Genomic DNA, 24271 nt, shown 5'->3' with positions numbered 1-24271 from the left:
CACCGAGTTGTACCTTGGTTTAGAGGGTGCAAGTTGCCCAATAAACAGCTTACTTTCAAGTTCGTCATTTTCTGACCTCCCTGCTGGCCCATCACTATCACGTCACAATATCATGGGTGATGATATGGTTTGTCACACTCATTATCATGATCCACACATTCATTATGACTCATATTATGGTGCTTGTACTGTGTAGATGGCTTGATGGGATTGTACTGTATGTTTTCAGAATTATTGCCCTGAAATTGAAAATCTTTCAGTTCTTTGGTGATTTATCTATATCTTTGTTGAGATGCCTATTATTGGCACACCATTACAATGATGATCATGTTCATGTTACATTGGACGCTCCTCAACACTGTTTCTATGCATTAATTTGCAGTCGCACGCAAAAGTTTTGATTCTATAGGCACCGTGAAAAAACATTTACTTTGCACCCTGAACATGCAGCCCAAAATAAAGTTTTACAGAGCACTCATGCATGTCCAAGCAGTGCAGTGGATGTATAAATTCTAGGCTGTGACGTCGTGTCAGAAGAAAATTCAGATTTCTTGCTGCAGCCTTGGTTTCTTAACTATTGATCACTACTGTGTGTATGAAAACATCTTGACATCTAACATATGAATCAAAATTGCAAAAAAGTTTAGCACTTCCGATTGTCAGCATGAGTACATTGTATATAAACCACACAGGATACATAGTTAAAAAACAGGCTTGTGAGGTTGACAATCCTAGATGAAGTGATTGTTTTAACAACTACTGACACAAAGCCTTTGTTTGTCTTCCTTTATTTGCTCTGTTACTGTATATGGCAACTCCATATAATCACAATACCATAATGTGCCAGTTCCTGGACTGCACAACAAATTACTTTTGGATGTTTTGATGTGACCAGTTCGAAGCATCCCACCAAGAGTAGCGTGGCTTCATGCGGTAGTGTCTCTTGTGCAGGGTTCCTCGTTACACTCTGAAAAGCGGTCTGGTCACATGGTGTTACAAAAGCCAACAATGCGCAAGTCATTCAGCCCAATGCAGTAGGCATAGGCCATGTAAAGACAATGTCGCCAAAAACGTGAAGCCCACACCTTTACATCACCCATTTATTTTTTACAGCGTAAGCTGTTATGGGCTCATTCCAATAGCCGTTTCGGTTCGCGATGATGCCACCGCCGGCGTTTGGCCGTAGCCGCTATCGCTAGAAATGCGAAAAAAAGTACCCGCTCTCCGCCGGGATCGAACCCAGGCCCGCTGAGTGGGAGTCGGATACTTTACCACTGAGATACGCAAGCGCTTGCTATCAGGCAGCAAAAATATTCCCTTTAAACACACGGCGCGCAGGCGCAGATGACCCGAGCCTCCGTCAGTATGGTGGCGCCATCTAGTTAAAGTGCCTGCAACCGCCGCAGGCACAGACGAGATGCGATTCAGACGAGGCGCTCAATCAACACTATCTCGATGTGCGCCCCGTATTCTGGGTACCTCTTCAATACACGTTATGACGTCTCCTCGCAAGGTACAAACCGCTGCTGAAGAAGCGAATCGTAGAGCTACGTGCGCAGCTCCAACCAGGCATCGTCGGGCTCAGCAGACTGCTGTGCAGAGAGCATTACAAGCCGCAGCTCGCTGTCGACGCCGGGTGGACAGTTCAGATTGTTCTCGTGAAAATCGAAGCGAGGACACTTCGCCGCAAAGACCCTGTTGTGCGTGGTGCCGAAATTGGAGCTACTCTTGCACCGCTCAACTAGCTTATGCTGTGACTGTGCTGTGTGTGCCGCGCAGGCCTGTGACTTTTTTCTTTTCACATTTTTCCACATTCAACACCATCTAAGCCTAGTCCACTGTTGCACGGTTCTTTTGGAACGTAGGTTGCCCATCACATCTTTCACATATTATCTCATCAAGTGTGTAGCATGCTCAGGTTTTGCTAAAATGATTGTGGTGTATGGCCTGCTCACTGACATTCATGTCAGTAGTTTGGGATACTATGTGATCGCTGCCTACAATTTTTCTTATGTAATGAAACCTGCGCATGCTCAACCTGCTCAATCAATGCACATGAAGCTACTATCTACGTTGCATGTGTTTTGAACAGGTCGCTTTAACGATTCTATAACTGATTACTTGTTACATGTTGGAGGAATCCAGAATTAAGTTTCATAACATTGAGGTGTGTTACGATGTAGTGTCACTCAGGAGGACCAAAGCCGGATAGTGTAATGGGACGTTGCATACAAAGTATATGTAAGAATGTAAAGGGCAGTTGCAACAAGTAATATGAAAAAAATTAAATGAGGCTCCATAAAGTGATTAGGGAACTTGGGTGTAAAAAAGGGAGACAAATTTTTTGTCGGGACTTGTTCTAGAATTCTGTAATGAAATGGCAGTGGAATTGATTGCTGCTTCTACTAGCATGTAAACATGCAATTGGTGTCAAATGGGGCCGGTTTCAAGCAGACTGAAATGAAAAAGCCTTTGGCACAACAACAGCGTAGAAAGATAGAGTCATCATAATCTGCTCTCTTCAGCACATAGCTGCTTCAGAAATTTCGCATGATAGGAACCTGCACTTTATGCATAAGTGTGAGTGCCTGGAGGCTACTATATTTACACGCAAATATCTTTAAAGGGGCACTAAAGAGCTACAATGTGTCAGTCTAGACTGGCGAAGCGTTCTTTTGATGATTTGGGATTTTAATGGTGCAGCAGCCGTCAAGGCTATAGTGCGCCAATTTTTCTTTTTAAAGTTCATTTTCAGCACAAGGTTGTGGGTTGGATTCCTGACTGCAATGGTCACATTTTGATCTGGGCTGTATATGAAAATGCTTGTGTACCGTCTTTGGGTGTACATTAAAGAACCCCAGGCGGTTTAAATTAACCCAGAGCCTCACACTGCAGTGTTCCTCATAGCCCACGGTATAGTTTCAGGGTTTTAAACCCTACCATTGAATTTTTAATTTTGAAATATTCATTTCATTGTTCTGGTGGAAAATGTTGAGTAACTACTGAGAAATAAAAGTCAAACTTCTCTGTATCTTTATTTTTTCACACTAAAACAACACCACCGGTATGTCAGCACAACGTTGCAGGTTTCAAAGTACTCCCTTGTATTATGTCGTTTTGATTCAAAATGTTTCGGAACTTGGCAGGTTGCATCGTTGGTTCATTGAGAATGCAACATAGCCTTTTCTTTCAGTGGTAAGTTAGACTTCTGTAAAAGACAAGTCCATTTGTCAAAATGCTGGCTCTGCCCTGTCGAACAAGGTTTATCTCTTGCACTCCTGCTACACAATTGTTAGGCTCTATCACACCTGCACAACATAAAAGAAATGTAAACCCACTAACTTACCTAATTGTGATAACGGCATATATAAATACAGTTAGGCCTTTTTACCCATAACTGCTGTAAAGTGTAACCAAGGTGCAGCCACAGGGGCATGCCTGCGTAACAAGGGTATTATAGTCTTAAAAGCAGTACTGGCTGCTGCTTTCTACTGTTGTCATGTGACAGCTTCCATAAATTTAACGTGAATAGGTATGCGGCACGTTTTCTTAAAAGCATCTCGCATATTGCTATGGAGCAGGCATTTGATGTTGTCATTCAGAATGCCTATGTTCTCATTGCATGTGACATCTGGCAGATCAGTTCTGCGGAATCCCACAAGGTGAAGGAAGTATCATGAAAGGGGAGAACTGACACAGAACTTGACGTCTATGCACTCATGGCAGCTGAGCAGGCAATCATGTTCACATGGAGATAGATGCATTTTAAAAGGCAAAAAAAAAAAGTTCTTTAGCTGCTTCTTACTGCACTGCATATAAATCCTTAATGAATCAGCTATACCTCCTGAATGTTCACGACATTGTGTGTTGCATGTACATTCAAGACACCCAAGCAGTATCCTTGATTATGAAACAAACATGCACAGTATGGCGCAGCCTAAACATATGCCAGTGATGCGACACATGGCTGCTGCTCTTGGACCTTCTTGGACACTTTGTGGACCTGAACTTCATCACTCAAGTGGAGGTCAGCACTGCAATGTTCTTATTGCACGTTTAAGAATTACAGGGGAAATAGAACAGGGGCCAGAACCAGCACTTTTGGAGTAGCGCATACTGAAACAAACACCTTGTCTTTCGGGCTGTAACTAAAGTTAGATGCTTACAATTCTGCTCACTAACTCAACTTGTGATGCCTGGTGCTAAAATTAAAACAAGTGATACAGCTCTTATTACTGAAGTTTCTCCATTTCATTCCAATTCTATGAACGGTTTGCTGTCCTAAGTTCGAGCAGTAAAGATGTGCTTTGAGGACAGCAATGAATAGCTCTATTTATTGCCAGAATGTTTTTTACGTGGAAGTTATCGTCCTTTACCACTGAACAATTTATTGTTTGTGGAGAAGCCAGTGATGCCCAGTAGTGGCAAACATCCCTAATTCCAACCAGACACAGCGTCTTGCTTTATTCAGTACTTGCCGACTTGAGAAGGCAGCAAATGATTAAGTACTATATAGTTACATGAGAGCCCTTAACCTGCACCAGAATGTCATGCGAGAAGAAATATTAGCAAACAGCGATATTTACAGAATATATTGATCACAAGATACTTGGTGACAACATGGAAGGCACGTCAGGAAGTATCAACTGTTATCAACTTCAGCAGTGTGTTCAAGGTTTGGTTCCTCAGTCTTGTGCTGGGCATTGTAAAAATGTATTTTAATGCGACCAGTTAAGAACACGTGTCCAGATGAAAATTGGAGGTTAATTTCCAGCTGGGAATGGGATTTCCAGCTGATTTTTTCAATACCAGCTGGAATGACAGTTTTCCTGCTGGAAATGGAGCTCGTAATCACATTATCCAGCTGTGCCAGTTTCTACACAGGGATTTCTACACTGGAACGGCTTCCAGCTGAAGCTGACAACAGCTAAGAAACCTGTTTCCAGCTGTATCAGACGTTCCAATCCCAGCTGGAAAAAGTAATTTCCAACTGGGAAGGATTTCCGGTTTAATAATCCAGCTGGAACTGGAAATTTTTTCCATCTGGAAGATCTCGCATAGTAATATGCGAGATCCAGCACAAAATTGTGCTGGAAAAATTGTGCTGGATCGCTTCACTTGTAAAGCAGGCCTCGGGTTACATCACACAAACTGGAAGGCGGCCGTGCACGTGGTACAACAATTAAAGCACTGACATGGATACCAATCATCCCAGGGCAGTGGTCGCAGGACCACAATTACCATGTAATCAAAGTATGACTGTGCACGTATACGTCGCCACATAAATTCATTTTAGAGGCGTACACATATTTGTTTTGGGTGTCGACTGCAATTTCTCACATGGCCGGTTGAAGGATATATTAAGGGGTCTGCTGTCGCTTCTGAGGAAATGCGCAGTGTGCACTTTCAAGTTTCTCTAAATTGCTTCTTATGCTGTTTCACAATCACTGTCTCCAGCCGCAACGCCCTGTTGTGCACGTGAGCGGGCATGGAGCTAGGTCACCATTTGACCATCGTAAGTTGTTTGCTCTAATTAGCAGTTCTAACAAATTGTTCTTCTCTTTTTATTGTTTTGTGTATGACGGCTGCTGTGCAAAAAATACTGCAATTTATTGTTGTCATCGCGTAATCTAAAATGGCAAAAAGCGTGCTTCGGGCGCTCTTTTTACCTTATGATCTACAATTGTATTCATTGATTTTACTTCATAATTACAATGGCAAAGGCGATACCTGAAACTCCGATCAGCGATCTCTCTGTCAAAGTTCTGGTTTCGGTTTATAAGTAAATACATTAACCTTCGCGAAATGGATTGAAAACGCGGTACTAGTTTGCCAATAAAGCGACGCTAAAGCGCATGTAAATGATTTGCATTTTTACATGCAGTACAAAATCATTTTGCCGGAATCAAACAGAGACCACATGACGCAAAGCGCTGCGTGTCGCTAGTGTAGCCGTCATCCGACTGCTGCTCGGTTGGCGCAGTCGTGTGTGAAAGTGGTTGATCCGTGCGATACCGGCGCGATTGCACGAAAACACTACAACGCGTGATCCGCCTGTGATCGTGCAGAAATATCGCTAACACAAATCATCATGTTTGTGTCATGTGGCGGATTCTTGAACCTAGGCGTCGGCCTGGCTCGCCGCATGTGTCGGACGTACGTCACTGCCAAGGTGAGGATCGAACGATTGGATCAGGCTTTTTTCTTTATAAGTTCGCGAGCTATGGCACGTACCCTAAGCAGTGCTTATTCACCCGTTATTCTTGTTTATATTTGTGTTATTTTGCCGCCTTCCTACGACCAGGCATTAAGAAAGCGACCGGGTTAAAGCGTACTCGATCGTTGCTTTCTCTCCCATCCCCTCCCCCCCCCCCCCCCTTTTTTTTTTTTAAGTTTTAGTGCCCGTCTGCTATGTTATTACCTTTGTTGGCAAACGTCGGATCGACTTGGCAAACGTTACAAACAAAAATTGGTCTTAGTGACTGACCTTGACCCGCAGTGAAACATGAGCCGATCGGCGCCGGTACGCGATGCTACCAGCTGTCTCGTGCTTTGCGTTGTGGACTGTAGGTTGTTCGTGTGTAGGTTTCAGAACAGACCTTTAGGGCTCAAATGTGATTTTTAAACTTTTAGTCGGAAGCGCACTGCTTTTGTAGATTTTGCGACACTGGCGCTGCTAGGTGCACGTACATGTATATCGAGATAGCGTTTCACGGAACTTCGCTTTTCCATGCATAGCCGGGATATATTGATCATATATACACCAGCCGTCGAAGGTCTGTTGCCTGACTGTTGGAAATCTTGCGGAGTATCTGAAAGCAGTTTGTAATTACGGGTACTCTCTCTGACGGCAATTGGGCATACATTTATCCGCTCTCGGAAACTTTCCGTGTTCGAAAGGCGTGTTCGCGCAATTATTTTCCGGCAATACTAATTTCTTTCTGCCTACATTAATTCAGTTGGCATGATGGTACCGTTGCTCAATGAAAATTAATTCATCTGAAATTACGATCGCTGCTCCATCTACTAACTGCACGCTGATGTTCACGGGCACACATTGGTTTCCCGACATCCGTGTGCAGATACTCCTCCGATTGCTTAAACCAGTTCTCCCGGCTCATACTGAATGCCATTGAAACCGAAGAAGGAGGGGAAAAAAATAAATAAAAACGCTCATTTGTTTTTGTTCTTTTCTTTCCGGGAGCCGCAAAGGGAAAAGTCGCGCGACGAGCGTCCGTTGGGCACGTGACTTAATCACCCCAGCGATTGGCTTGAGGATTGGGCTTTACGACTGACGTCAGCGCACGTCAGAGCGAGGGAGAGGATATGGGGTATTTGAGTTCAGACGCGGTTTCTGTGACCGCTCAGAACACGATTGAACCATTTGCGCGAGGAGTTTTTTTGTTTGCCCCCTTCCGATCCGAAAGCAAAACGGTCGCGTCGCGATCGCTCAAACCTGTGTTTTTCGTTCCGTCGGCACGGATTGTTGAGCGGAGAAGCGCACCCTTGGATATAACATGGTTGTTGCGGAGTTCGAACAATACACACATCCAAAGGTTAGTGTTACTGATTCAGCTAAAAGTTCATTGTTGCCCAGGTTTCAATCTGGATTGTGTTTGAAAGTTGTTCATCGGTGTTTGTTCAGAAGGAGGTAGCTTGGAGAGGTGGACCAATAATACTGCAATTTCTTGTGCTTCCTTTTCTGGTGATGTCTTGCATAAAGAAAGGGAAAAAAAAACCTTAAGTAGCTTTTAAATGTGAGTTATTATACTCGTCTGAAAGGAACTCTAGCAAGACATAGGTTGTATGTGCATTGGAATGTTTGCACAGCTGCATGTCCTAGGTAATATTGTCAGTCCAGGCAGAATTGAAGTGTCAAGCTCACACATAGTGATGCCTGCATAGACTTTTCCCGACAGTGTAGATTAGCCTAAAGTAAGTAAGCATCCGTCAGCTTCGTTGCATGCAGCTGTGGGTCATGTGATGTGTGCAGCTGTTGTGAACACTCGTCCCCAGTGCAGCTGCTCTTCACGACATTTTTAGTCGGTGTAGTAGTTTCATTTTGCTTCTTTTTTTGCACTTCACAATGCAGCATTCTTTTGCAGCCCAGTTGTTGCTATTAGGCTACATGCTTTATCGTGTAGTGCTTTGTAAAGATTATTGATAACTTTACAAAGTCGATAGCAAGCGAAATTATGGAGACAGAAAGTATGGAGACATTTGCACTTGATTACATGGCAATAAATTTGTGACATAACTTGATTTTACTGAAACTAGCATTCTTGCTTATTCATCATTAAAAATTTGCAGAAAAGATCAGCGTGTTAGAAATTTCCTCTTGCATGTTTTAGAATGGCCTTCTTCAGTGAGCTTAGGTTCCAGCTGAATTAGGGCATACACATTTGCATCTTCAGGCATCAGAGAAATCTGCATTTCAATACGCAGATAAATATGAAATCGATGCAAACTCCTGGACTCATAGTCAAACTGTGTTATTTTACTTTGATTGCTTGCTGTGCCATTTATAAGACGATGCAAATCACTGCCTCAATAGTGGGGGAGTGTGCATGTTGTACTGCTGTGTCGGCTCTGAGTTTACTTGTAAGCCTTGGAATTTCTGGGTGGGAGTGTGCTTGAAATGGGAGCTAATATGGAAGTTGTGGTTACTGCAGCAATGCTGTGTCAATGAATGTTGGCTGCATAAGCTATACTGCAGTGGCTTTTAGGACACTTTGCCTGTAAGTGCCTCAAGTGTTGTGACAGACGTGGTTTAGAATGCATTTTCCTCTGCAGTCCAGCAGAGAGCATGCTACTTATGTTGCACCAATGCCAAACCGGAATTTGCAACACTGTGTCCCATTACCGTTTACGAATTTGCAGAACATTGGAAGCTTCCCAGACTATGTTAAAGTGGTGGAAGTGGGCGCCAGGGATGGCCTTCAGAATGAGAAGGTACGTGCTGTCGCTTTCCTCTCCTTTTGTTCTTATCTTTCAAGTTTAGGTGCCACTGCTTGTTTACAGCTGTTTAATACAAATTGGGCGACACTATGAATGCTGGATGGACTTCTCTCAGTGCTTGCATTCATGACCAAAATTTAATGAGTCGCGCAGGAAAGAAAGATGTAATCATACATTGTGTAATTCGGTGTAACATCAAGTCCGATGCATTCATGTCCCAAAATTTGACGTACAAAATGTTTAGATGGAAAGTGTCTTCACTGATAAGAACCTACTTAACCACCAAACAAGCAAAGTTACACATTTCTGTGACCAGCAGCCAGGGCACACCCCTTGCACTTGTGACCAAAACATAGTATGTCGCATGGCGGAAACACTGATGCACAAATAATGCGTAGTTTAATGCAGCGTCAGGTCCACAAGTCATAGTTGTAATGTACGAAGTAGTTATTTTGTCAAAGCGTCGAGGGCCAAAACCCAACTGCACTGTGAGACACGAGACCGCTACAATTGCACCACTTGTATGGCTGAAATGAAACGGAGTTAAAGGGTTCAGCAGGCCACAGTAAACAAACAGATAGTTGAGACACACAAGCCATTATCACAATCTGGATGCCACTTGTAGCATTTTGGCTGTTGAATATTTCTTTGGCAGTTATGTGTGTTTAGTATGCTTGTGTATACCTAATGTGTATGCGACCCAGGGAAATGAGGCATTCAGTGCAAACACCACTGTGGCTCTGTCTGTCCCATATTCTGCGGTGACATTGACACATCCTCTTTCATTACCAGGCCTTGGCAGAGTAGGCATAAGTATGCCAAGGGCAGTCAGACAATGGCAGTCACTCATGTCCCTCAGCGTCGTACATTTGTGTTTTGTGACCTACTTGTGGTGCCTTACACTGCACCCTCGGAACCTTCCTCGCTTGTGCACCTGTATCTGTAATTACTACTGTATTTATGCACACATAATCAGCCTCCTCCCCCTCACCACACACTCAGAAAAGAAAAAAAAATTTTTTGTACAACCTGCTCAAAAAGCCATGTAAACAACCCAGCACAATTATCAGCACGTGTGGAAGAAACATAATTTCATTTGACTATTTTACCGTTTAGCAATGCACAATACACTAACTGTGATGTTCTGCACTAGTGGGCCTCATTAGCTTGCGGCGAGCTTGAAGCGCGCACACAGGTAGGAACTTGCAGACGTGGGTCACACCGCGACAAAACGCTGAGTCACCACCCTGACTGCTGTTCTCTGTTCACACCTAGTTCAACTTCACAGCAAGGTAGAAAACAATTACTGGGTGACATAGCACAATAATCACAAAAGGAGGCTGTTAGTGTATTTTATTACATATTGCATACCACTAACGCCTGAAAGATTTAGAAGGTCAACTAGAAAGTAGGGGCGTGGGTTAATGTTGGCTTGGCAGTAATGAGACATTCATTGCTGTGAATGTGCGCTAAAAAATACAGTAATTGCTTTCCTTTGTAATTCTACCTCACATGACGCTCACTTTTTTTTTTTCTTTTTTTCCCATTGTACTAGGACTTGTCATTTACTGGCCTGCATGACATTAGGTGAAAGCTTTTCCTCGGTTGCAGAAATGCTAATTACAATAGATGCGAATTCCCCTTGCTTTAGAGCCATTCAACTCTGCTTTGTCTACTCTTGCTGGGTCTGTATTCTTAATTGGCCGCATTTGGGAAAACTTTTCATTTTTGTGTGATATGACATTCAGTGTGACGATCGTCAGAGGAGGGACAGGCATCCTGTCTGCTTGGTCCGTCAGCCAGTATGCGCTAAATATCTTTCAATTTGGTCAAGTGATAATGCATCACATGATTTCAGACCCGTACCTTGGGCTTCACATGAAGGGGTTTTGACACATACATGTATATTAAAGTTGCAGAAGGTCTACCGCACACTTTAAGCATTTAAAAGGATGGCATTCAGCAGTTGGGAAGCTTGGGATGGTTGGACTTATGAGATGGTTTAATTTCATACTGATGTTGGTCTCAAAGAACCTAAGCTCACTTGGAACGTTGATTCATTAGACAAAGATTGAACAAGTCAGCTTGTTCAATGTGTGTCTTGTAGCCACCTAGACAAGCAGGCACAAGACAAGCCTCCTAAGTTGACACATAGTCTCAGCCAAGCAACATGGTGTCAGATTTTGTATCCAAGAGAAGCAGAGTCCTTTTCATGAATGTTTTGGTGATACATTGATGTCGAAAGGATTTTGCATTGGTTGTATCATATGTTGGAGGCTTTAAATATCAGGATCTTAGCACCTGGTGATCTGCATCAGCTTAGCTAAGCTGCACTTTTGAGTGGTTCTCTCAGTACTCACCCCGGTGACTCAGTGGAGCTGTGGCATTGCACTGCTGAGCACGACATCACTGGTTTGATTCGTAGCCGTGGCAACTGTATTTCAATGGGGGTGGAAAGCAAAGACACTAATGTACTTATTCCACCACTTGGTCCAGAACTCTCCATTATTCAGAGCCCCTCTGTTTGCTTTGGGTGTTTGAACCCCGTAAATCAATCTTCATAATTGGTAATGTCTGTCACAACTACTTCTCTGCATGGGTACTTTGACTGACCATGTGACATCAAATGATGAACTTTGTATCTATGCTGGTGATCTGACAGCTTTATGCTTTTGGATAATCGCTATTTGAGAGAGTAATCACCATAGGTCAGCCAGGCAGATTGAACTCTGCATTATGAGTTGTCGAAAAGGGGTCGTTGTTTCGCTCAAGACGTGACATTGTGCTTTTTTTTACGTGTACTTTAGTTTTGCACTCCCCTCACTTTGTCTGCCTTGTCATCGTTCCTTGTGCCTTTGCATTTTGCAGGAGATAGTGCCAACGAATACGAAGATTGAGCTTATCAACAGGCTGGCGAGTTCGGGTCTCCCCGTTGTGGAAGCGACAAGCTTCGTCTCACCCAAGTGGGTCCCTCAGGTGAGCGAAGATAACGTTGCCCCTTGAGTGTGCTCGAACGATGTCGTCTTCAGCTTGTCTCATTTTCGTTCCTGTTCCATTTCAAGGTCATATGCAAAACGTCTTACATCACCATGTGTGCACCTTGTGAGCTCACTTATGTTCCTTATTAAGAATTTAATGGCCTCGAACTTGTGCTATTTATTGCCCCCAAAAGAGTGGCGGAAGTCGTAGCTTCGTGCTACTCTTGGGTGGATGACAATCTTACTTTTCGTGGAAGATTTTGGTTGACTTATGTTGCTTATTTTTATTGACAAAATGGAGCATGCTTGTCGGATAGTTGAGTGCTTGTTCTAACCACTTTCCTTGAGTATGGTCTGTTTTGGTTTGTTTCCCCACAGAAGTCTCAGTGTCTGGTTTTGCCAAGGGTGGCAACATGGGCTTGTTGATACTTCTTGACTAAAGGTGGTTGAGCACAGGGAAACAAAGGGGGAAAAAAAAGGCACATTGGACGCACAGGTGCCCGTGCGCTCAAAATGCCTTCTTTTGTCCTCGCGTTTTCCTGCACTCAACTGCCTTTAGTCTGGTCTTGCCTCCGTCTACCGAGACTTCAGTTATAATTCACGGCGTATGTCCTCCATGTTTAAGCATCATGACATGGTGTTACTGTGCCATTATTGTGCAGTCATTTCATTTGAGCATTTTTCTCTAGTGGGGCCTGTAATGTTTGGCTTCTCCTTGTTGCGTAAATTGCTTGATGATTCCCTGTTCTCAGTGCTATAGGCGAAGAGAGTCTTAAACGAAAACGAACGTCTGTGCTTTGCTCTGTTCCAGATGGCCGACCATTCGGAGGTGCTGAGAGGCATCGAGAAGCACAAGGGCGTCAGCTACCCGGTTCTTGTGCCGAACATGAAGGGCTTCAAAGAAGCGGTGGGTGCTTTACACTGCCGTTTTCTTTTTTCCATTCTTTTTGTTTCACATGCAAAGGCCATAATGAAGCAAACATTCATGGCAGTAGTCAAGTGGCTTACGGTGTTACGCTGCCGAGTTCGAGGTGTCGTTGGTTTGGGTACCGGCCGTGGCAACACATTTCGATGCGGGGCAGAGGGCATAAAACACTCGTGTACTTACAGGTGCACGTTGAAGAGCTCAAGGTGGTCAAAATTAACCCACAGTGCCCCATTACCGTGTGCCTCGTAATCATATTGTGGTTTTGACACGAACACCAGAATCTAATCTCATATTTCGGACGGGAACAACGAGAACAGTAGCTTCCCGATTCAAGGGTTGGTTTTGTGCAGCCTTGGTAAGTCGGCACATGTCACTGCGTGTCCTCGCAGCTCGTACTGCTTTCACTGGAACAAAGAGTTAGCTCAAAAGCTTATAGCTTTAGTAACGTCTTAGTGAGGGCTAACTAAGCCGAAACAGCACGACTAAGCACGGACAGACAGAGAAACAAGTACCACACACCTGTTTCTTGTGTATCCTTGTTCTAGTCGCGCTGTTTCAGCTAAGTCCTATACCTTTGTGCATAGAAAGTAGCACACGTATTATGAATGGCAGTGCAGTTTTTCTAAAGCTTTTGCAACCACTAAGCTTTTGTTGTTGCTTCCGTCTTCCTCTAGAAAGTCTTCAAGATAACTTGTAACAGTAAAATTTGTTCTTAGTAGAAATTTCAATAATTTGAAATATCGTGTTTAAAGTGCATTGTTGCACGAATAAAACAACTTAGAAAAATAATTGTAGCCATAATAGGGCAGAAGGCTCACATCATCATGAAATGTTGTAGGTGTGTGGGTGTGCCTCTATTCTGTTCCATGGAACCGGACAGTGGCAACTTGCTTACTCTTGTACATGGTCTTGTTAGTATATTTGCTTATATGGTAGTCCAGAATTATGTTTTGTTGTGTGTGTTTTATTCAGCTAGAGAGATATAAATTTTGATAAATCTGTAGTCCCTGAAAGTTTGAATAAGTGGGAATTGACTGTATTGCTCACTGGGAAATTGATATAAGCCACGGGCATGTTCAGAACTGACATGGATGTGATCGTTAGTGCGAAATGTTGACACTTTAGAGCCAACTGTGAGTAAAATGATAATTTGTAGCCAAACTAACGTAGTCGCAAGACCTGCTAAAGTTTTATTACATTTTTTATCTGAAGCCTCTAGAGAGCATTTGAAGTGAATCACCAGAATTTTGAAGCAAAGTTTATTGCGAACGTCTTATCTGTTGCCTTTGTGGAGAAATACAAGTGTCTTATTGGTATTGCTTTATGTTTGGTAAAGTTATAAATTACGGTACCCATAACTGAATGCTACAGCATTATATGCAATGTTCTCATCATTTTATTCACACCTGCAGCTTGCTGCTGGGGCCAAGGAAATTGCCGTGTTTGGAGCTGCATCTGAGACATTCACACAGTGAGTGACTTATGTGTGGTGCATGCCTTCACCAACTGAGTGACTCTCTCAGCCTTGCGCAGCTATTTTGAACATTAGTGATAGTAGTACTGCAGTTAATAAAACTGAATAATTGTAAGCTAGGACATGTATATGTATTGTTGAGCATCTTGAAAGTGAGATTATGCAGCCTTTTGTTATCCTTATTTTAAACTGAGCATGTTGAATCAGTCAGTGTATTTTACAGCATGTGTTATAGCCAACAAGTGTGTTGGGCCTGTAAGCGCTCTCTCTAAAAATAGAATGAAGCTAGCTTTAGGCTAAGGACTGCAGAGGATCACGTGGGGTTGTGTTTATTAGGAAATGTCCAGGCATAGAATAAGGTCAGCTCACACAAGGTGGCAGCAATTGCAGTTTGTAACTCAATCTTATAGCAGTGATCAGTCGTGCTTAGTGTTGCCAGAAGTGGACAAGTTCCCGAAGAGCTGCCTAAACGGAATTTTCTAAAACCTGTCTGCGTAGCCTGTCTTTATTTCGTAGCTCACCGTTTGAAAGCACTTCATTCAAATGTTTTCTCTCTTTCTTTATTGGCTTGCAGGAAGAACATCAACTGCAGCATAGAAGAGAGCATCAAGAAGTTCTACGATGTCATCGAGGCCGCAAAAGCAAACGACATTAAAGTCAGAGGGTAAGCTTTCATTCCTATCTACTTTTGCCAGTGGTAATTTCTGGGAAAAGTTTCACATGATTCAATTTATTCAATATTTACTGCCAGACTATTGTTGCAGCCACAAATATGAACAGTGCATAGGCAGAGACGGAGACCAAAAGTATGGACAGGTGTGCAAGTTGGTACGATTGCATTCTTGAAAACTGCACAGTTGAACATGGGACAAGAGTAAGAAAACTTAACAAGGACTGGCACACAACTGAATTTATTGAAATCAAACGCACAAACTATATATATGCTGGTGGCTTCTCCCACATACACCACCTGGTCAATTGCAAACAGAAAAAAAAAAGAACGAACATTATAATTGTTAATCTTTCGGTCTACACGTGCTTCGCAGATGCACAAATTTTTTGTCTGTTAGGGATAATGGCCGCTGGCTGATGCATATATCTCCAAGTCTTTTGATATGAAAAGCATAGATTTCATGATTTGATTTTTTTCTATTTTCTTGGAAAGAATTTTTAGGTCTGTAGACCGGCTGGTTGCTACATACTCGACAGTTTTCTGCTAGAAGCAAGTAGGTTGCAGTCCCTTGTAGTAACTACTCGTGCTCCCATAGTCCCTTATTTACACAACAACCAGTTTTGCCTTTAACTGGGCAGTTTTCAAGAATGCAGAGACAGTGAACAAAACTTGTTTCGGTAGCATGTTTAGGCATGGGCCGCACTGAAATTCAATTTCAACTGCACTGGCTGTTAACACCCGCCTCTGAAGGGTGGCTCTTAAATGCAAACGGGCTCACATTGCGTTCCTCATCTTCACCTCGTTCTTAATGATGACGTAACTCGTGTCGTCACCCTTGTGTTCACCTGTGTCCATTGTGGACCTGCACAAACTTGCCCATTTACCCCTTATCATCGACTACGTTAATTTGCAGGCCTGCTAAAAAAAGTACCAGACCTTTTGCAGAGGAAATATGGCAGTAGCCCTTTTGCTCATTCACACTGAGCCTAGAACAATGGGCAAGTTTACTTGCACCTTGCTGATCACGTGCAAGCCATTGTAATGAGGTTTGTTCACAAAGAAGATAGAAATGTTTTGCACAGCAGGCCACTTCTTGCTTCTAGCAAGCTGTGGCACCTGTGACGTCTAGTGGCATGCCCCCTAAGTTAGTCGTTACATTCGGCACTCCATTGTGATCTTTAATCACTGAACCACGACTGCAAAAACTTGGCACTCGTGAAGAGCGTTAGGTGAACCTCGCAAACAGTGGGAGTGACAGAAAGGACTGGCGTGAATGTGCTCTGGAACAACAGGTCTGGCAGTGGCTGCATGAATGCTATGCCTAGTGCGGCGCTCTTTTCGATCCACTCATTTGGCACCCATGTCCTATGCGTCGGTAGTGATACTTTCATGGTTCGTACTCGGAATCACAGAACGAGCAGCGTCTATGCACTTGCTGTGATGCAATGTCACCCAGACTGGGAGCGCATCGCTGAGAGTGTGCGCACAAACTGTTGTGCCGCACTCAATTGAGCAGCAACCTAGGAATAGAAAGTTCAGGGTTTGACACCAACTCTGCGTGAGGTTCCTTTCTTATGCCCAGCATAGCTGCTGCTCACTGCAGATTGCACGCACAGTCCGTTTTAAAACAGACCATATAGTAAGAAGTATGTAGTTAATAAGCGACCAAAAGTGAAGGTCTTATTAATCATTATGCCGTATTCATCAAACTGGAATGTGTAACCAACTTGCACTAGCAAAATGTCTGCTATGCATGTAACAGCTGTTGTTGTAAGAGCAGCAGATGATCCCAATGCATTCACCCAGTACCAGAAATCAACCAGAGGCCCGCCATATTTATTTCACCCTCAGAGCATACATTGCATTAGAGAAGTGAAAGGGTTTTAATCACACATACAAGCACAAAAATAGTTGAATCAGCTCCAGAAAACACAAATAAACAATAATGCCATAAAGAAAGTTCTTCATGCATTACACGTACAAACAAAGCAATAGAATACGTAAACTGAACAGATGTGAGCACATAAAGAAAATTGTCGCAGCAGCTCAGGAAAAACTGCATTCTGCAGTGGTGCTGCATGGGACTATCTGAAGATACCAGTCGCCCGCATGAATGCCAGTGTATGTAGAAAGCAGTATAAAATGCCAATCTAAGCCACGGATACATCAAACTTAACGAAGCTGTACAAACGAGCTCTAAGTACGAGTCTGACTGCTGGTTGTTCTTAGTGATGATTCATCACCGATGTCCTGGTCATACGGCCACTTTGGGGGCTCCCCTGCAGGCTGCGTTTTGGACCACAACCTCAATTTCTGCCACCAAAGCTTTAAAAGCTCTTAGCTGACCTCCAAAGTAGAGCCAGTAAGATGCAACGTGAATACAGAAATTATGGATTACTGGTTAATGAAAACCCCGCAAATAAAGTTGTTGTCTATTCAAGTAAGGTACGAACAAGGTAACTTTTATATTGTAACCATTGATAATTACATTTCAAAGCAAAATTCGGAACTGCATACTTGCAGGTTGCATACTTGGCTGATACCAAGCACACCAGCTTTCACCGCCACACGAAAACAGCTGCGTAACTCTCCTTAAAGCTTCGCTATGAAAACCAGCTTACATTCAACACAGTTGCCAACTGCTGCTGGCTGCTTACCTGTTACCTAAACTCAAGGGCTGGACACAGGGGAGACATGCACACTGCCGTGTATTTTGCTTCAGAGTTCGTCCCTCGTTAAATGTGCTAACTACTAGTCCGAATTTCCACTTGAATGTACTTTCCTGCAACGGTTCACATTAGGGCATGCTGTATTTTTCTTTTATTAATAACGACATGAAGTGTCAGTATGCACCGTATTCACTGCAGCTAATAAATCTCATGTGCTTGCTTGTGCCTCTTTTTTCCAGATATGTGTCGTGTGTGGTGGGCTGCCCCTATGAGGGCGCCACGTCGCCCGATGTGGTGGCCAAGGTGGCAGGCATGCTGTACCGGGCAGGCTGCTACGAGATCTCTCTTGGAGACACCATCGGCGTCGGCACGCCAGGAACTATGCGGCCCATGTTGCAGGCCGTGCTCAACGAGGTGAGCTCGGCCGTTTCTGTATGCTTCTACTGTGGGTTAAAAGCCTGCGGGAGATTTTTCATCGCTAAACACACCTTACGCATTCACACATCCTAGCAGACATTGCAATCATCAGATCAGATGGGCAAGGTAGCACCCCTGCATCTTTGGCTAGCTAATTGACTTTAAACCGACTCCAGAGTTGGCTTTAAGCCAAAGCCGATTTCAGTTTAATTCAACTGTAGCAGCGTCCAATGCCGACTGCTTACATCAACTTCTGAAATTCAGGATACTCATTTGTCAAAAAATGCAGCAGTGGGACCTACGTGCGAAATTACTAGTTTTAGTAGCTGCCAGTAGCCACAGCACTGGGATGATGCAATAGCCCTTCTTGCGAGTGCTTCAGTGTTTGTCTCTGCTGGCGTCTGCAGGTCCCAGCAAGCGCTCTTGCCGTCCACTGCCACGACACTTACGGCCAGGCGCTGGCCAACATCCTGACTGCCCTGGCCATGGGTGTGGCCGTGGTGGACAGCTCTGTGGCCGGCCTCGGCGGCTGCCCCTATGCACGTGGCGCCACGGGAAACGTTGCCACTGAGGACGTCCTGTACATGCTGCATGGCATGGGCATACCCACGGTTAGTGAATGTACCCATCCCACTGTGACTGCAGCTTCCTATTAAGTGACAATCACAGTAGACTTACAGTAATTCGACCCTGACAGAACCGATGAAATTGATCTAATTATCCGGCAGGTCGAATTAAACGCGATGCAGAAAGAGTGCCATACCTCAGCACTGATTCGTTTGGCAGTGTTTGCCAGATTCTAACACGCCCGCGAATCAAACGCGCGCCCACTTTTTATGTGTTTAAAGTAGAAAGCTAGCATAGTGATGACATTAAAGCTTCTGCACAACATAGAAATCTAAAGCACACCCAAATTTTTAGCAAGAAAAATGGGCAAGCTTCCAATATGTGTTGCGCAGTGGTTGCCGGTTTCCTATAGTCAGCATTACCGCAATACAGCTGTGTTATGTGGTAAAGCATACGAACACCACTAACAAGGTTTTAATTTCGTATCAGATTGCACTGTGCAGGCAATTTTCTGCCCAATTTTTGGGGGAGAAAAAAAAAGCACACGTTAGAATCAGGTAAATACCGTAATCGGACATTGTGAGCTACCCTTATTGCTCGAAAATCTTCCTAGGGCAGGCCGGAAATAGGTTTTTCCAACAGGAGATTTGACATGTGCCTTGAGTTCAACTGAGACATGCTGCCATTAAAGAGATCGCCATGGGGGTCACTATAGAGTAACTACGGGTGGGCGTGCATGCCAATTGGTCAACTTCAAGTTATCTGGCAAACAGCAATTTCAGGATCAAATTAACGAAAGCTTGAGCCCCTAGAAATGTATGGGCGCCGGCCAGGACCTTCGGTCAGGATTGAATTAACCCAAAAATTGAAATAACCAGAGTTGAATTAACGGAAGTTTACTGTGATTGGCTAATCTGTAGATAACATTAACTGAGCTACTGTTACGTGTTACCACAGAGTACCATTCGATGAAGTGAACGTTCAAATGCTGTCACTCCCACATACCATATTGACTCGCCTAATGATCACACCCCCTCCATTAGCTTTCAGAAGGATTTTTTTTTCCTCAAGTAATCACCGCACCCTTGAAAATTCCTGCAGCAGCTATCATGTTTGCTCCAGCCAGTGATTATGATCGTGCATGACAGGCTTTGACTTTTAGCAATTAATTTAACAAATAAAGAACCTTTGCAATTTTGCCTTGTGTAGAGTCTGTATTCTTTTTACAACAATAACTGCTGTTTGGAAGTAATTTTTTGTTTTACCTTATATTGGTTTGTGTGAGAACCACAATTTACAGTCACTTTAGCACTTAGAACACTCTGAAAAATTTCCTCTTTAATCATTGCACCCCCAAACTTTGCATCGAATTTCAGCGCAAAAAGTGTGAACATTAGGCGATTAAATACTGTACATTGAATTTCAAGAGATTTGGCACACTGCCTAGAGGCTGAAACAACTGCCATATTTGTCACAATTTCTTGTAATTGTGACAGGTCACCAAGATTCCGATCCGAGTCCATTGAGCACCGGTAGATGTAACATTTATGCTAAGTGCACAAGGGTATTGCACGCACAGTGCAAGATGCAGCGTATGAGGAGGCTATTTGCTTCGTTATCACAAAACTGTACCACTCGAAAGTAGGACCAAGATGGTGGCAGATACAAACACATGCAGTATTTGCATATGTCTGCCTTTTGTCATGGTGTCATGCAGTGCGTTTTTGTGATCACGACGTAGCAGCAGGACATGACACTCCGATGGGCATCCAACACTTGTCCAAAAATTAGATTGCACGGACCGCTTTCTCACGCGACGTACAGGGAATTTGTTACACATACCCAGATGCAGTTCATACTGCATGTACTGATAGACGATCGAGACATGAAGTCATTACTGTAAGGTGTGATTTCCGCTGTGTTGGTGGAATGATTGCTGTGACGTACGTGCTTAAATAGTGCGCACAAGACCCAACAATTTGTTTGCCAGCCTCCGCAATCATTCACGTTTTCAATTCTCTGTGCACATTGTTGGTTATAGTGTACACGTTACAATGGCGGTTATTTGTCCCTGACGCATGTTGACAGCACTGCTTAGTGTTTTTCGAAGTTGGGGAATTGCACAGGGACAGGACAAAAAAAAAGAGGTTGAAGTACTGACTAGTGTTAGCAGTCAGTGTTGCCAACCAACGTAGGTTGGTTGGCAACCAACGTAGGATGGCAGTGCGAAACCATCAATAGTGCCATTGATTCTATCAGAATATAGTCTGTCGAACTGGCGATAGTCCAAAAACTGTCAATAGTTCATGGTACCATGAATGGTACCATGGTACCACAAACTATTGACAGCAAATGCTTTCAATGAAAAACACTGCACCAGACAGCGACAAGCTTGGCAGCAAACGTCGAAGCAGCTAGGCGTAGCATTGCCACAGTGAGGGCTACGGCTGCCAGTGGATCTGCGTGCGAGATAATCAGAATGGCAGTAGTGGCGGCTTCGAATAATACCATGTTGGACCTGCAGTCACTGCAAAACGTTGGCAAAATCGTATGGTGAGGGCTTTTTTCATTCGAAATTTCAGACTTTCTTATGCATTGACTCTATGAGGTACTTGGCGGTGCTGCGAAGGCGTCCTAATTATCGGGCATGTCCGAAACAATTGGGATGTCTGGAAAATCGATCACTGACTGTAGGTTTTAAAAAGCTAGCGATATTCAATTTACCGGTAGTTTTGCATCGCTATTAACAGGATTTCGTTTGCCCTCTTGTCTCGCATCGCTGCACTGGCCCTTGCGTTCGAGTGTGTACCAACCGGCCCACATAAAGCACTATAATAACGCTCTTCCCTTCTGTGTGTTCGTTTGCAGGGCGTTGACCTCCAAAAGGTGATCGGCGTGGGTGATTTCATCTGCAAGGCGCTTAACAGGCCGAACAATTCCAAGGTGTCGCGAGCCCTCAGCAGGCTCTGAGTCACTGTGCAGCCAGTCTTCGCCGCTTCATTCCAGAAGCCAAAGCCCCACCACTCTCATTGTCATCGTCACCGCCCAATGTTGGTCACGTTGGCTCCTCCCTAGCTTCTGTTGGCACACTGCCGACTTGGCTTGGAAGGTGGCTCACTACTGTAGTCATTGTTTTTGTACCGACCTCAGCAATATTTTTTGTCCTGATGGCCTTGTATTTAAGAACCTCATTTTGAGCAGTTCATGGAGTCACCGCAGATGCTTTGCGCTTATTTATTTTCATGCAGTACCTTATCATTTAGGTTAACTGTATGTACAATTTGATCGTATACTTCACTTGTGCCATTTTTTTGACACATCTGTATTGCTGCGCTGTTTTGCATATTCAAAACAGCTTTGTGGTATGGGTCAAGACAAGAGTCCCCAGTATAGTTGGAAGACCGCCAAACCATTACTGTTTCTCTCCGTAGTTCATGAAATTTAACTCGAGTTTGGTGCTAGTGAGATGTGTCAGCTTTGCATATTTTACGTGCATACATAGGGAAAACAATAAAGCCTGTTACCAGAATGTTGTACACGTGAACATCGCACTGTAAATCCATAAGTAATTTAAATTTATTTGATGCGACTTGTTTGTTTTGGTACAGCCTGGTGGATTCTTTGATATGTGCGCTGGTAAATCATTGCCTTTGTTCACCAGGCACATGCAATCTGTGCTTTTTTTTTGTGTGTGTCAGTGCAAATGTTAATGGGAATTGCCTGCATCTGGCTTAGTGTTGCGAAAGTTAGCCATTTTCCGGTTGAAGGCCAAAACTTTCTCAGATTGTGCGCTGTGATAGTGGCATAAGGAAACACACATTCCCACAAGGGATATCCTTTTTCATTTCTTAAAAAAATTGTTTCATGGCGTCTTTTTTTACATTTTTTTTTGTGAACATACACATTCAAGGACAGCGTCCATGCTTTGACAATCAAGCTGCCTGTACCTTCTGTATAGATAGCTCAATGTATATAAGCTTCAAAGTGCAGTTGTTGACAAATAAAATTTGTTACTGCAGTGTTTGTTGTCTTGGTGTAGTTACTGGCCAGCACAGCCCACAGGAGTCAAGTACAACGAGACTTTTCATCAATGTTCTGAATACATATCTTAGCAAAATTAGATACAAGAGTCCCAAGCTGTGTGATACTTCGACATAATAGTATTTAACTTTTTGTAACTTCTTGTCCATAGAATGCCATATTTTTTAAATTGCGATACGTATAATGAAGTGTGCTTATATGGCGATTTCAACACAACGAAATTTCACTGCAGCCATGTAGGAATATTGATAATGATACATGCTATCATGGGGATAATGATACATGCATATTGCGTGTTTCTTGTGGACGATGCGCGCGGGCGCCCCCACGAAAAAGACGAACTGCTCATTGCTCTCGAGCTGTCGGCTGAACTGGCCAGCCGTCAGCCGTGAAGTTGCCTTTTGTAAATATACGTTGTAAACAGTCTCCAGTGCTTAATCCTTCGTTCGCGTAACCATATTGAAGCAAAATAAATGGAAACTGCTGCTGATGCAGCTGGTGAAAGGGTTGAATCTCGTACAGCTGCTTGGTAATGCACCTCTCGAATGCCGCGACAGAGAGTGGCCGCTGTAGCCGAGCCGCGTCCAATAAAAATTACTAGCAGTACTAGTAGCTCTAAATGCAAGACTCTCGCTTTCTCGTTCTGTATAAAGTCCAATTGTGGTAAGATCTTATCGTGCCCCGCGTCAGTTGTGCTGTGTGTGTGTGTGGGCCGAGAGGGATGGTGGCTTAATACACGTCGCATTCCCTCGACGTCCCCACGTGGGAGACCTAAGGCCCCATCGGCAAACGCTCTGCAGGACCCTAATAAAGTTGTTACAAACCAACCAATTCCCGCGCGCAAGAGGGGTGGGGTGTGTGCGAGCGTGTTCTGAAAGGGGCGAGGGCGCGTCTCCTCTAACCTGACCGTCACTGCATGTGGCGCATCTGGGCGCATATGCTGTCGGCGTGCACTACCTTGGAGGTAATGCCCTGTTTTCCTGTGCATTTAGTGCAGGAGGTTGCACGTTTCGCAAGTTTCAGAGACACGTTCAAGCGAGAGGTAGACAAAGCGTTCGCTCCCCTCTGCCTGTGCTCTTCTTCACGCCAGCGTTGTGACAGCGAGTGTTCGTGGTCCTCGAGTGAGATCTGTTCATGTTTGTCTGTGCGCACATTCCACCATGCCAGGTAATTTATAAGCGACTGTTTACTGCAAATTTATACAGCCAGCAAGAGCCTCCATTAGCTAATTGTCTAATACTTTGCTATCGTTATCTCTAAAACAAAAGAACACGTTGGCGTGGGGGTCGTGACAGAAAATTGGGAAACAAGTATTAGACAACCACAGCACGCCTCAGTTTACACGGCCGAAGTCTATGCAATATGGACTGTAGTTAAAAAGACCATCGCTGACAAACACGAAAACACAGTCATATACACTGATTCCTTAAGCACTCTGAAGGCTCTACATGTGAAATGTGAATGTGAACCCCTGTTAGGGGATATTTTAAACCTGGTAACATCAAACAAATATGGCAGATCAATCAGGTTTTGCTGGGTACCAAGCCATGTTGGAATACCGGGTAA

The 24271-nt window shown here is 43.8% G+C and overlaps 1 protein-coding gene across 2 annotated transcripts; it reads left to right on the top strand.

Moving 5' to 3' along the window:
• The first annotated feature begins 5946 nt into the window (after positions 1-5946).
• Positions 5947-22683, top strand: LOC119450766 (hydroxymethylglutaryl-CoA lyase, mitochondrial). 2 transcript variants are annotated; one of them, XM_037714270.2, is made up of 9 exons: positions 5947-6172; positions 8881-8952; positions 11827-11934; positions 12748-12843; positions 14277-14335; positions 14913-15002; positions 17920-18094; positions 18505-18708; positions 21533-22683. In XM_037714270.2, exons 1-9 carry the CDS (start codon positions 6092-6094, stop codon positions 21632-21634), a joined length of 987 nt encoding a protein of 328 aa, XP_037570198.1. In that variant the 5' UTR covers positions 5947-6091; the 3' UTR covers positions 21635-22683. The 2 variants fall into 2 exon arrangements, with proteins under 2 accessions (XP_037570198.1, XP_037570199.1); XM_037714271.2 differs by lacking the exon at positions 5947-6172 and adding an exon at positions 7175-7556.
• Positions 22684-24271: the final 1588 nt, after the last annotated feature.

Source organism: Dermacentor silvarum, chromosome 4, assembly GCF_013339745.2.
Source record: "Dermacentor silvarum isolate Dsil-2018 chromosome 4, BIME_Dsil_1.4, whole genome shotgun sequence".
Lineage (NCBI taxonomy): Eukaryota > Metazoa > Arthropoda > Arachnida > Ixodida > Ixodidae > Dermacentor > Dermacentor silvarum.
The sequence above is the reverse complement of the archived record's forward strand: the minus strand, read 5'-3'. Positions and strand labels throughout refer to the sequence as shown.